At 46.0% G+C, this 14,910-nt stretch overlaps 1 protein-coding gene across 1 annotated transcript in view; it reads right to left on the bottom strand.

Moving 5' to 3' along the window:
* The window catches only part of TUBGCP6 (tubulin gamma complex component 6), a 728,796-nt gene that overhangs the window by 301,484 nt on the left and 412,402 nt on the right, over nucleotides 1-14,910 (bottom strand). The window contains exon 17 of the mRNA XM_069627853.1: nucleotides 5,737-6,970. Coding sequence (XP_069483954.1) covers nucleotides 5,737-6,970 — 1,234 coding nt within the window. The remainder of the gene's footprint in view (nucleotides 1-5,736; nucleotides 6,971-14,910) is intronic.

The following is a 14,910-nucleotide window of genomic DNA, read 5'->3' as shown; positions in this document are numbered from 1 at the left end:
TCTATGGCGCCTTTTTCCAGCAGGGATTGAATTTCCTGCGCAAGGAGCGGATCCAGACCCTTCAAAGAGAGATTCCCCGGAGGATTGTCTTGAGGCCTCTGCCGGAAAGGAAGACAGTAGCCGTGGGTTTTGATCTCCAGAAATCATACATCTGAAGTAAAGGCGCGCCACTCTACAAGATGCTGCGCCAGCCTTCCCCCAACCGGCGAACCATGGGACATGGCCTCATGATTGAGCTGAAGCTGCTGCGGCGTTGCCTGAGGGCAAAGAGGCAACAGCCCGAGCGGACTTGGCACCTCGAGTACCTTGTTTTCCACCTCTGGCACTCCTACGGTGGCCCCTTTGACTGGCAGCTCCTCTCGCTTTACCAAAGGATGAGTAATAACGAAAGGAACCTCCCCTCCATTGCTGTCCCCTAGGACGAAAAGGCGAACTACAGCTCCCAACGACTTTGCTGCAGGTTTTGAGGTCTGCAACCTCTCAAGGCTCTCGTCAGCCTTGCTGCCAAAAAGATGTTCCCCGTCAAAGGGCATGGTGAGGAGCCGGGCCTGCACATCAGGAGCAAACCCCGCAACCTGCGTATTACGGTGCTCGCTGCCATGGACCGGCTGACGCAATCTGCCATGTCCAAACCCGACTGAACGGCCTCACACACGACATCCTTGCCATCCTGAACCATGGCAAGGAAACCATCCTGTTCGTCCCCTTCGGGAATATGTTCAGCCGCAAAGGAAACACAGTTCCACAGAGTCTGCGTGAAACGTGACAAGGCACACACAGAGTTGGCCGTGTGAAGCGCCATACCCCCTGAAGAAAACACTTTCTTTGCCCAGCCGTCAAAACGCTTGTCGTCCCTATCAGGAGGGATGGTAGGATACAACGCCTGCTTTGCCGGGGCAGTAGCCGCCTGCACCACCAAACTCTCCGGAGTGGGGTGCTTGGTCAAGTAGTAGGGGTCGCTACTGGCTGGGCGGTATTTTCACGGCAAAGACTTGCCCACTGCCGGGAGACTCTCCGGAGCAGTCCAAGCCGCCGCCACCCTCCTCTGTAGAGCCATATGGAACAGCAGTAACGGGTCAGTTGGTGGACCTTCGACAAGGATATCCGTAAAGGAGCAGACCATCCCAAGTACTCGGTGACCCTAGACATAAGGCGCCAGTACAAGGAGTCGGCATGAGTGCCAGGCTCAGGCCTACAAAACTCCACCTCCGAAGAGGTGTCCAGCCCATTGGCATCGTGCAGGGACTGTCTCAGTTCCTCCATTTGGCTATGGCCCGAGAGAATCTCGTCTGGCACCGTATCAGGAACCATGCCATCATCAGAGCCCTCATCCACCTCTGAAATAAACTCAAGATGGCGGTAGGAAGGCACAGAATGTGGAACAAAGCCATGCTTGACCTTGGCCAGAGCCTTTCTAGGGGGTTCCACCGAGCCCTGGGGTACTCCCGTCGAAACAGCCTCGAAAGGCGTCGATGGCGTCGAGTGAATCGGCACAAGCCTCGAGGCCGGAGCCCTGAGCGTGTCCTTTGACAGCCTCGGCGCCGATGGCGTCAACGACCTCTTCGAAGGCAGGGCCTCGAAAGATTCCGTCGACAACCTCAGCACCACCGGCGTTGACGTCTTCCTCGAAGACAGCACAGGTGCACACGGTCTCGAGAGCGCCGAGGACCGGGACCTGGAACAGGCATGACGAGAACGATTCCCCTTGTCCGAGCGGGACCTCTCCCGCGAATCGTGCCGACCACCTGAGCCCGAATGCGTGCGAGCGGTGTCTCTCGACCGATCACGACTGACCCCACTCGAGGCGCGGACGGACCAGTGCATTGCGATTCGAGAATCGCTAACATTTTCTTCCCGAAGGAAGCCCATTCCTCCGGCATCGCATGCTTGGTGGGATAAGCGACCCGCCGACGGGCGGAGTCCTCGGATGGGGACAGGGAAGGCGACCGATGTTGGCCCTTCCGGGAGTGCCTCGTAGAGGCAGAGGTGTGGCGGGACCGACTCCGGGACCGAGACCCACTGGACTTCTGACGACGACGCGGAGAGTCGCCCCTCGAATCCTCCGTCGAAAGGCCCGCAGACCTAGACTTCCGTGGCTTGGACACCTTACCTACCGACAACTTCTTCTTGCGCTCCCGCAAGGCTTTGGATGTGAGCGACTGGCAGTCGACACAGTTATCCGTGTCATGGGCCTCCCCGAGGCACCAGAGGCAGGCGTCGTGCGAGTCCGTCACCGACATCTTGGACCCACAGTCCCCGGACTTCTTAAAGCCCGGACGCGGGGTGGAAGATGAGGTAGACATCGTCATGAAGAATATACTTTACAATACGAACAGGTTTGAAGAACCGAGAAAGAACAGAAACTCCAAAGAGTCGAGGCGTGCCGAGATCTCCAAAGCGAACACGTTTGCAGAAAAAATAGGTGTTGTGCGTCCAACTTATAACATCCAGTGACGTCGGCCGTCGGAGGAGGTCCTCGAGGGCGGCGTATCAACGTCATCGACGCAGGACGCAGACGCCAAAGATTTTCCAAAGCAGCACAGCTTTGGTGATTATATGTCATAGATATGGAATACTTCGGAGGACCCAATCCCCTCGAAACATAAAATACTGGCAGCTTTCAGAATGGGTCCAGGCCACACTTTTATGACAGTAAATGGCACTCAAGAGGTCTAAAAACCTTAAAGAATTTCTCACTAGTGCAAAACCCAACAAAAACACGGGCCGCTCGACAATGTGGGACATGAGAGAAATTTCTGGACACCATCCATGTGGCCAATGCACGGGTTGCAGGCAAACCAAGAAACTCAACTCTTTCATGATTGATGATAAAGAGTGGAAACTCGGGCATTTCTCAAATTGTAAATCCACCAATGTTATCTACGTGATCCAATGCCCTTGTGGCCTTAGATACGTAGGTCAAACATCTAGACCTGTGCACAAACGCATCAGCGAAGACAGATCTAGGATACGCTGCAAAACTCTCACTGCCCCCCTGGTCCACCACTTCATGGAATTCCACCACAGCCCAGACTCATATGCCTGGTGGGTGGTAGACAAAGTCCAAAACAAAAACAACACTGCTAACTCCCTGAACTTTAAAGAAGCATGGTGGATGCACAAACTCAAATCCACCACTTCAGGCTTGAACGAAGCCTTACCAGGACCATTCCATTTTTAACACTACTTCAATCCTTTCCACCGAACCACAGGTCTCGCCCCTGACCTCCCCACTTGGCCTGGCAGTCTTCACTTTCTAGACAAGCCGTTTATTTACGACAGGGAACCGCCTGCTCATTAGATATGTGCTCTCTCTGCATCACTGGACTTTCCTTACAATTATGGGACAGTCATTTGTTCCCAATAGTCTCTCTTTATTTATGACATCCCTTTCTCCCAATACAGGAATCTACATTGATAGCTTGTTGCCATAATTAATTTGTTCTTTGAATTGTTATAACCATATGTAGTGGTGATTCAGCATCATGTGAAACTGCATTTATTTCTGTACAGTACTTGTCTTGTTCTCAGAGCTCTAGACATGTGTGTGTGCTATTGTTTTATACTTTTACCAATGGCAGACTAACATTAATGCCCACTCTGATTATGCAGGGCCTTAGTTGGTAATGCACATACAAATGTGTAATTATGCCATGCCTTTCCATGATGTATGTACTATCTTAGGTATCCACACTAAACTGGTCTGCACCCCGCATACGCTATGTGCAGCAGTCCATGTCTGCAGCACTCGTTCAGCAGACTCACCCACTTCAGAGCCACATTTCCGTCCTCCTGCACACTGCAATATCCGTCACTCCCATCGTGTGACTCCCTCTCATGGCCCCTTCATTTTCAGTTACATAAACACTTTTGCTCACGAGCACTCGACACTGGCACAGACGCACCCTTGGCAGTCTTGTCATGATGACACATTTTTTAGAGACTACTCTCTTCCAGTGGTGCCGAGCCCCCCGATCAGCCAATCAATACCCGCCCACCCTCCCACCACGTCACTTCCATCGCGACGAGACACTAGTCTCCAGCGCATGCGCGGCGGCACTCTACCTCTCTGTGCATATATTGAGCTCTCCACTTCAAAGCCAGCACAGGCACCAATCTAAACACCTGCACCTCGTTGCTACCCGCCGGTAACAGCATCAGGTGCATGCCTCTGCTCCCACTATAGGGCAAGGCAGCTTTTAGTTTTTGTTGTAGACCTCCTGCAAACTTACATTGCTCCCATCCATGTTTGGATTTTTACTGATTCCCCCCTCTTTTTCTGTTTTCATTTTTTACAGAGCACACTAGTTGAATTATATCCATGAGCTCCCCAGCCTCGAAGGTTTTTCTCTTGGTGGTCTCCCGTTTGAGCTCTCCGCGCTCACGCACCATGTGCTCCTTCAACCTGATACAGGTAAATTCCTTTTCCTGTACAAGTGCTCCCACACTCACTCCACTCTTGTGTTAGCACCACAGGACCATCTTGACAGCAGTGTCGCCAACTGCTGAATGTTTTTCTCTTTCCCAGTGTTTCTAAGGTGTCACCACCCATGGACTTCCTTCGGACTCTACCAGCCACGCACAAGGGTCGCCTCCCACCTACCTGGCCACCCCGGCTACCCACGCAGCTCCCACCTGCTTCCTTACCTGCCCCATTTTGTAAGCCACTGCGTGCATCTGCGCTCACTGGAAGCACGACCAGTGGTGAGTGGACGCCCTCTTTTGGAATCTGTCCCAGGACCTGTGTTTTTAGTATTAGATACTATGTATCGACCCACTCCAGCACCCTGCTGCTGCTTTTAACATCAACCTCTTTTCTCCTTGCTTTTGCTTTTCTCACACAGAGTCTCCTGACTTTTTTTGGCCCAAGAAGAAGGCTATCAACCTATCCTGCCGAAACGTCAGCAGCACACCCACCCAGATTTTCCATGGGCTTTCTTTTGTGCTGCTTCCTAAATCCCTAACATCATATCCAGACGTAGACCGAATATAAGGTCAGACTTTAGCCGGGCACAGGAGACACAGATTCAACCGTCTCCTCATCTTACATTCTTACAGTGTGTTCTCTATTCCCAATGACATGGGATACTTTGATTTTCAAGATGTTGGTCATATGCAAAAATGATGAACCTACTTCTTTTGTCACCAAGTACAGTTTCTTTTTCATACAGTGAACTTTAAACTATGTATGTTATTACATGAATGGACATCATGTACCGTTATGAAAAGAAACTACTGGAATTTTCTGCACTAAAAATTTAAAAAAAGCTAATTATAGAAAGCTAAATTAAAAATTAAAAATGTGTTTTACTTATACTTTTTGAGTCGTGTTTAGCACCAGCAAGCATGTTGCTTTTCTTAATGGTTGCCCAGAATGATATGTGTTCCCATTAGGGTCTAAACAACCAGTGTACACTGAACTCTTCCCGTACACCTTTCAGAATCATAGAGGGGAGGACAACCCCTTTGTCATAATGTGAAATGTCTGACTAGTTTTAAAGGATTCAAGCAAAACCAGACTTTGCACTATACAGGAGTGTAAACTAGTACAATAACCCAAATTACCAACCCAAATTACCAACACTGAATATGTTTTTGCGTCCAATAAAATATCGACACTCCTGGGTATGCAATTGTTGAGATAATTCGCACCCATGTGATATATGAATATAAGCAATCACAATTCTTTCAGCGATCAAGAATCCCCAGAGAGCATGTAAATGACTTTTAGTTTACCTTCTATACATTGGCGCTCCTCCTCTTCATTACAGCTAGCAAGTGGCTGGATGGAAGCTCCATCAGGCTTGGCTAGCGGAGTTGTTTCTTGTGATCCATTAGAATGCACTTTAATTAGTGAAGCACTGTTTTGGCCAATATTTTGGCCACCATATATAACATTCTGAGCGGTAGAGTCAGACCAATGACTTGGGACACGTTTATAGTGTGGTTTGGAATCCATTTCTTCGGGAAGTGTCCAAGTCCCAATTTGAAAGCTTGACTGTGAAGCGTGGCCAAAGGCATTCCAGCGAGGCTTTGAATCCTCTGCATCAGAAACTAATTCCCCAATCTGTATGTGGGACTCACTCGCATGCCCATGAATGTTTGATTGGGGTATCAAAGATTCCACATCAGACACATTTTCTCCAATTTTAATACTAGAATGAGATGCATGCCCATGGACACTCCATCGTGGTCGTGAAGACTCCACATTGGAAACATTCTCACCGATCTTTATATTGGCTTGCGATGCATGGCCATGAATATTCCATCGGGGCCTTGTAGGCTCTACGTCGGAAGAATACTCGCCAACTTTAATGTGAGCTGAGGAGATGTGGCCATGCAGGTTCCAACGAGGCCTGCTTGGTTCAACTGATGAATTATACTCACCCACTTTTATGTGGGAATCAGAGGCATGCCCGTAGGCAGGCTTTAGAAACTCTGTTATTGGCACATACTCTCCAATTTGAATGCTTGCATCAGAAGCATGACCATGAATGTTCCAACGTGGCCTTGAAGACTGCATATCAGAACCACTGTCACCAAACTGCAAGTGTCCGTGTGGCATGTGGGTGGTCACAGAAGGCCTAATCACTGTGTTGAAATCATAGTCACCATGTTGGAGAGATTCAGAAGTGAAAGGTCCTTCTGACGGTCTTTTGGAAAGATCCGAGCCAATGCCTTTTAAAGCTTCTTCTACAGCTGAATCCTGTGCCGTTGGCACAGTGGGTTGTAGGGTGGACTTGGGCAAGAAATCATCAATACTGACATCAAGCAAGCACAGATCAGATAAAGAGTGTGTCCTAGCATGGTGCGATGAGCTTGGATTAGGTGCACTTTCCTGATCGGATATCGGCAATACACCAGTGTGACTGGAGTCCAGACGAATCAAGGGTTCATCAGATACACCATTGCCTTCCAGAGAAAAAACAGCATTTTCTTTGCCATCAGTTTGAGTGTCTGTATTTGATCGCTGGAAAAGAATAGAAACATTGTTTTAGAAGGAATCGTGCCACTAAAAGCATTTCTGGTTTATATGAAGAAAAACTATTAGTGTTCTTGGATTTGCTACAGAACCAATATAATAGTTTAAGCAAGCATTGGCATGCCAACAGTGTTGGCTTTTGTGTAGACATCGGAATAGCATCTTCCAGGCACCACTGTAATAGCACTAACTTGCCAATCATGGTAGCAGCTGCAAAATGGTGCAAGAATCTGGGCATATAACAACAGTGTCTGGCAAATGCCTATCATACCTATACAAAAGCTGAAACTGTTGGCTTTGCCAATGTTTGTTTTCAACAGGACCTCACTGAAGGATATGCAAACTACTTATAAATCTAGTGGCTGAAGGCACACCAGGTTAAGACAGCTTTATTACACCAGTAGCACGTTTACAGCACCAATTAAATCATTAACTCTCAAAAGACTGCTCAGAAGGAACACTGGCAGGCACCTTGAGTGCAAAGTATAATGCTAAGGCTTGAGAAAGCTAGCTCAAACAGAGCCCAGGAGGGTGTGTTTTGGGGAGGAAGTGGGAAGGAATGACCATAGAGATTAGCAGGCAATGGGCAATCAATGGGTGGGTAAATAACCAAACACCACCTACAAGCATTGTGTCCCTCCTCATATGTCACCAGCATACTCTCTAAAACACCAATGGGAAAGGCAATTGCCAGGTACTGTCGTAGTGATATTAACCGACCATTGATGGTAGCAAAATGGTGTGAGTACCTGGGCATCTAATGGCAGTGACTGGCAAAACCATACACAAGCGAAAACCGTTGGCATTGCTAATGCATATTTTTAACAGGACTTCAAAGAGCTGAAGGCAGGCCTAGTTAAGTCATTAACTCTCGTTAGGGAGAATTCTCATTTCTATGCTAATTCCCCTCAACCTTGGAGACCACCAGCTCTTTTCCTGGACATAAGGACTTTTTATTTTTAACCCTGGAGCGAATGAGACTTTTTTTCTCACTCTCTCATGTGTCTTGACCCAATTTGGAGTATGTGTTTCCTCTGGTTATGGAGTCTGAGAAACTCCAAAAGCATCTACTTTTTGTATGGTGAAACACAGCCCCTTATCCTACATTCTCATGTAACATTTTTTATGTCACCCTAACTACGTTAGATGGCTGGTGGCAGTGGTTTTATTTTGATACCATTGTGCTTTTCTACCGCAGGCTGAATCCTCAGCTGCAGTATAGCACCCATGGGTGACCATTTTGTCAAAATGGCCCGGTCATCTTTTTTTGCCATTTTCTGTTTGTTAGGCCTTTCTTGGGTTTTACTCTGCGCACCAAGCCAGGTTGTCCTGAAACCCCCCTCTGGGTCCAGTGTGTCTGGAAAGGCAGGATGTGAGGGAGGTTCCCAAAACTCCCCTGTCCTTTGTCTCTAGGAGTGCATGAATGCAACTAATCCTGATTGGCTGGCTGGCTGTCCTTTCTGGACAGCCACCCTGCTGTTTGAGTGACAGCACAGGCTGTGCATGAATAGGAGAAACCTGCTTAAACGGCAAGGATTTTGGGACTAGAGTCAAGTCGACTACTGGAAGAAACACCAGAAGAAGAAAAAGTGAACAAAGCTTGCTGCATCCTCCTGGATCTTTGAATTGCCCAGTGAAGCCCTGCTGCTGTGCTGAAACTCCTATTTCTGATCGACAAGAGAAGCTCTGCAAGGGACGACTTCTTCCCTTGGGTTATTGGGATCAACTAACCCCAAGACTAACTCCATTGGCCCATCCTCCCTGATTGGCTGTACTTCTTCGCTGCTGCAAGAACCGAGTGCCAGGGTCCGAGTAATCCATAGTCGAGTGCAACGTCTGAAATCTGACCAGAAGGACCCTCCAGAAGCAGGACGACCAGAGCTCGAGTCCCCTCACCAGAGTGCAGGACTCAAGGAGTGAAGGAAGCACAACCGGTATCCGAGATCCGCAGTGGAGCTATTTACTGCACGCTGAAACCACGAAGTGCTGCTGATCGAAAAAGAGTTTGTAGCTGCTGACAACCTCCAAATTGCAGCCGCAGTAGTCCTCCAGACGTCCTCCCTCTTGTCCCCACGACTGAGGCTCAGGAACCCAGGATCTGCAGTGCTGCAACTGGACAGACTCCAGCTGGACCACTCTTCTTCAAAGAAGAGCTACTGTTTAGACTTGGGGTACTTACCTCAGTGTCTTTTTGAGCTGTGCTTTTCTCAGTTGAGACTTGCATTGGCTTACCTCAGAGTTGATTCCAATTCTGCTTTTCAAAAGCGTAACAGCTTCTGACCCTACAAGTGATTTCTACAAAACTCTCTAACTTTGTGCAAGACTTTTGTCATCTAAGAAGGGACTAAGAATGGTTAATACATAAATAACTATTTATAACTGAAACCTTGAGTGTAAGTGTTACTTGGTTACTTGTATTTGTGAATTTCATTTCTACAGCTCACATTTACTTACCCCTCTTGAGATAAGCCTGGCTGCTCAGCCACACTACCAGCTTCAGCAGTACAGGCCTATACCAAAAGGTGGGTTACCTAATACCAAGCAGATAAGTGTTGTGTAGTCTCACACAGTGGGACAGCACCAATTCTTACCTAACAGTGGGCAAATAAGAAAAAAAACACCTTCAAGCTTTGTGTCCCTCCTAATTGGCCATTTCTCCCTATCTGTACACTAATGCAATAGGTTTGGCTTATGGGTGGCTCTGCCACCTAACAGCCCACAAAAGGAGACCAGGCATCACTAAACAAAACAAGAGGAAAACCAAAACGTTTAGGGGTACCATAAAAGGGACAGAAGAACCCCCCCCCTCAACAATTGAATTCTTCTCTAAGAAACCACAAATAGGTTTCTAAGTTATTTATTGGGTTTGTTGGGACAGGAATGGGTTAAATGGTAATGGGAACTATGGCTTGAACTAAAAAAGGATGTCAATGACTTGGAAAATTTAAGGAAAACATCCAAGAGGAGAACAAACCGTAGTGCATTAAGGTTTCTTGTCTTGGGAGGGTTACTGGAGATTCTCTAGATCTCTGACACAAGTGTTGTCTCAGGTAAATTGTTCCCGACACATTTTATGATACAGTGCCAAGAATGCTTCATTACTCTCAAAGGCAGGCTTTCAGGATATAGATTCCTGACAGAGCCTCCATGGTTCAGCACACAACATGCTAGTTGACTCGCAAAATACAGTTGCATGGATCACACTACTATCGTATCCAGTCCCATGTATTTAATACCCAGAATACTTCAGTGGCTCTCACTCCCAGTCTCAGGTATATAGCACCAAGCATGCTTGGGATAACAGTGTCCTGCTCACTCCCAGTGGATATAGTGTTGCGCACCAGAAGTGGCTGCTGTGTCGGCGTGCTCTGCTTTCAAGCGCTGCATTTTTGGACTTTCTAGCGGTGGACTCGTGGACTTGCTGACAATCACTAGTCTGCTAGAGGAAGGGTTGAGTCCCTCTAAACACGCTGCCAGCGCCGTTAGCTCCCGAGGGAAAAAAAAAGTAATTATTCTTTGTTAAAATAAGTACTTGCTAATAGTACTTACTAGTGGTATTAGTGGTACTTGCAGGCAGTACCTTTGAGAGTTGTTCTCCTTGCGAGAACTTGTGTTCACTAAAATACTTTTTTCGCTTTTGTCCCCTCCCTAGACACTGCCCCACACCGTCATCAGTCCCTCCTCCCTCCTGGATTTTGATTGGCTGTGACCACTACACACACTCCGGTCACGCGCACCGTGCGCGCACCGGAAGTGTACGAAAGTGTACTGTTGGACTGGCTGCTGTGTCGGCGTGCTCTGCTTTCAAGCGCTGCATTTTTGGACTTTCTAGCGGTGGACTCGTGGACATGCTGACAATCACTAGTCTGCAAGTGGAAGGGTTAAGTCCCTCTAAACACGCTGCCAGCGCCGTTAGCTCCCGAGGGAAAAAAAAAAGTAATTATTCTTTGTTAAAATAAGTACTTGCTAATAGTACTTACTAGTGGTATTAGTGGTACTTGCAGGCAGTACCTTTGAGAGTTGTTCTCCTTGCGAGAACTTGTGTTCACTAAAATACTTTTTTCGCTTTTGTCCCCTCCCTAGACACTGCCCCACACCGTCATCAGTCCCTCCTCCCTCCTGGATTTTGATTGGCTGTGACCACTACAAACACTCCGGTCACGCGCACCGGAAGTGTACGAAAGTGTACTGTTGGACTGTTTGACGGTGTGGCGAGTGTCGGGTGGACCTATATATAAGTACGTTGTTTTTTTTTTCCCCACATTATTGCAACTCGCACGTTGTGCCTTTGGGGTAACACTAATCCTGTTGTTTGACCATGGTTGGGAGCTTGCGTAATGGAAAGAGTGTCTCTAGAGATAAAACAGATACTGCACTCGATGGTAATGCACCTATTCAATTACATGACTCTATACTAAACGAATCTGTTCCAATATTGTTTAAGGTACATGGAAGGAAAAGGGTGATGGATGTTAATACGGTACCCTATAGCCTCCAGTCTTTGTCTGTCGACCCTAATAATGACACGGAGACAAGACTGGATGCAACCTCAGCAACCGCTTTTGGAACTGCACAAAAAGGGACTGCTCTTAAGATGCCCATATATGCGACTCCTTTTAAGGGGAAAAATCCCCATCCTCATCTTTTAAGATCGCTAAAAAATTAGCTGTCAGATGTTTCTATTATGGCGCCAGCTTTAATAAACAAATGGGAAAAACGCTGTTGCATCTCCCTAGGGCCTTCTTCACCTGCATTACTGCATCCTGGGGACATTGAAAGCATCTATTTGCACAATGAGGAAAATATGTCACATGTTGCGTTCTCCTCTGAGCATGATATTCCGCTGATACCACCGCTTATAGGCCCCTCCACTAGTTCACCAACAAACCAAACTATGGGGGAAATTTCTCGAATTGGGGTTTCGGGGGCTCATGCGCCCAGAACCCCACATGTGAATAGTGGAGGGGGCGTTGATGAAATCGGTCAACTAGCCGAAGACACAATGAATAATCAGTCTGACACAGTTCCAAACAGTACTCTTAATCCACCAATTACGGGTAATGAAAATGCAGCATTTCCGGTGATCACCTCTATTTTGAACCTATTAGATAAGGGTCATGACCTTACACATGCTCATTTAAACACGATCAAGAGTAATTTGGAAGATTTGTCGGGAAAAATATGTAAAATTGAGGGATTTATGTTGGCCTATGCTACATGTCAAAACGAAAAAATTATGCTGATTGACTCTCAGCTAACAAATATGGCCCAACCCATACAGACACGAAAACAGGATACCTCCTCCCAGACTGAGGAAGCATCATATGCAAAGGTTTTGACTTTAGGGGCAAATGTTCAAAATCTAGCACCTATAACATCTACTAATGTGCTTTTAAAACTAATCCAGGCAAACTCTGTAAAAATAGACGAAGTGTTATATCGTTTAACAGTACAACAATGTCTTGCGCAACAGGCCTGTGAAATGGACATTGGTGAGATATCCCCACCGATTACAGCTGAGGCAAATCACGATGTGGACATTAATAGTCCTACGCCTCTTGTCGACCTGATAATGGGTGATGACTCAGATCATGGAGAGCTAGTGGGTGACAAATTGAGCACTGACAGAATTGTATCTCGAGAAAATGATTCAATTAACCCGGAAAGCAAAACTAAATTCAGTGAAGAAAATCCAACAACTTTTATATCTCGAAAGATGAAACGTGCACAATTAAAAGCCCTAAAAAAAGTAAATAAAAAAAATAAAAAAATTCTTGCCCAGACTACTCAAGAGTCCTTTAAAGTGCAAAAAAAAAAAATAAAAAAAAAGAAAGCAATCAAGGACAACAGAATATTCCTAATGATGGCCAAGATGACATTCATGTGATGAATGAGAACGAGTCAGTCAACGAGTTAGTGATTGATCTATTACAACTGAACGATGAATCAAAAGCACTGCTAAATCTGGCGCTTCCAAATGAACAGAAATTAAAAGGTATGGGAAGGAAGAGTATAGAAAAAGATACGTATGGCCATACGGTGATGGTTTCTGACGAATCTAATGCTCAGAAGCAAGGGCGTCTCTCAGCTTTCTACCCTGTTATTAAAATAAAGACGAGCAGAACAGATTCTAATCATGATGTAGTAACCAACACACAACATAAAGAAACCTCATACTCGACTGTGAGTGAACTTGTTGCTAAGGAGCTGCAGAAAACTAGAGAGGATACTCGGATAATTACACAAAAGAATGATGCGGATAATGAAATTAAGCAAAGTGATGAAAGAACTGAATTGGTCAATGCGATAACTAAAAATATTCTGGAAAGCATTGAAAACGCTCCCTCTCACCAAGAACAAATTACCCATAAATTGAGTAACATATTAACGAACAATATACAAGAAGAAACTGAGTTGGAAAACCAGGCACACCAGGCACACAAAGTTAAAGGTAGCTAGGGAACAGTGTTCCTTTTCAAGGGACACACGCTACATATTGGGTTGGCAGAGCGATCCCCAGATGAATGGTCAGCAAAGATTAAACAGATCATTCATGTTTCATAACATATTCAAAGGGAGTCCGCAACTAAGAACCCTAAACTCTAACGACATTGAATGGATTAGGCTTGCAAATCAGAACAATTTGCATATGATATGTGCTCCTCATTCACAAATTATTACGAAGCTATTATGGGAACACAGGCAGGACTTTGAGTTGCGTGGTTTGGAACTATCTCTATTGCGATCTATTGAAGCAGAGGTTTTTTTGGATGCGCCATCTGCATTGGATGTGAGCAAATCTGGTGATAAGAGTCATGCTGGTAGTCAAGAACAGGCAGCAGACCTTATCACACAGATCACTACACTTGTAGGTGTGGCATCCAATATAACCTGGCTGGGGCCCCTAATGACATCTATCATCGACATGGCGACAAATAAAAAACAATCCTAATGAGGCTAAACTAAGATTCACCTCTTGGAATTGCTGTGGGATGAAAAACCTTGGCGATTGGCTTAAAGTGTCTGTGGGTATACAATCGCCTATGGTCATATTCCTACAGGAAACAATGTGTTTAGATTCATTTTTTATTGATGGATTCAATACGATTAGTGTACCTGCTCGCAAAGGACTAGCTGGTCGTCCTTCGGGAGGCGTGACAATCATGATTGGTAACTCTATTGATCATAATGCGAAAACCCTATACGCAACAGATAACCTACTAGTAATTGAATTTTTTGTGTGTGAACACCCCAAGCATATGTATCTTTTGGTCTGTGTTTACTACAATCCTGCTGATTGTCTCTTAGAAACATTTTTGGAACTAATAGATGGGATATTTTTGGCTGCTATGGAACGAAACCCGAATTATTCGATACTTATTGGTGGGGATCTTAATTCTATTTGCATTGATTCAGGGTTACTTGACAGACAAATTTGCAGTTCTAAGCATAAAACCAACCTAATTAATAGGGGTGATAAATTGTTGCAGTATTTTAAAGCGTGGAACATTGTCCCGGTGGATTTTGAAACCGGGGTATTAAATGGTACCTGGAGGAGGGGTGGAGCTGAATCTTATCTTGACTACTTTCTTGTCTCAGTCAACCTTATGGGGCGCGTGAGTAGGGTCACTATAACGGATACATCATATAGTGACCATGCGCCTATAAACTTGACTATTAAGATAGCTTTTACAACTCTGGAAACTAGTTCTATTCTTAAAATGATTAACATCAAGAGAGTCCAACACTCAGTCAGGTGGCATCCCTCCTTATGTAGAAGTTTGAACTTCCTGGTCCATAGGGACCTATGGAGGAGTCCCAAAGGAGAGGATGCAAAACAGAATGCCAGTCTTCGTGAGGCATGGAACAATTTGATCATAAAAAAACACCTTCAATCAATTATAAACAATGCAGGGACGCATAATCTT

The sequence above is a fragment of the Ambystoma mexicanum genome, chromosome 12, assembly GCF_040938575.1.
Source record: "Ambystoma mexicanum isolate Mex_15411 chromosome 12, UKY_AmexF1_1, whole genome shotgun sequence".
In the NCBI taxonomy this organism is placed as follows: Eukaryota; Metazoa; Chordata; class Amphibia; order Caudata; family Ambystomatidae; genus Ambystoma; species Ambystoma mexicanum.
This window is presented reverse-complemented; position numbering and strand designations above follow the sequence as displayed.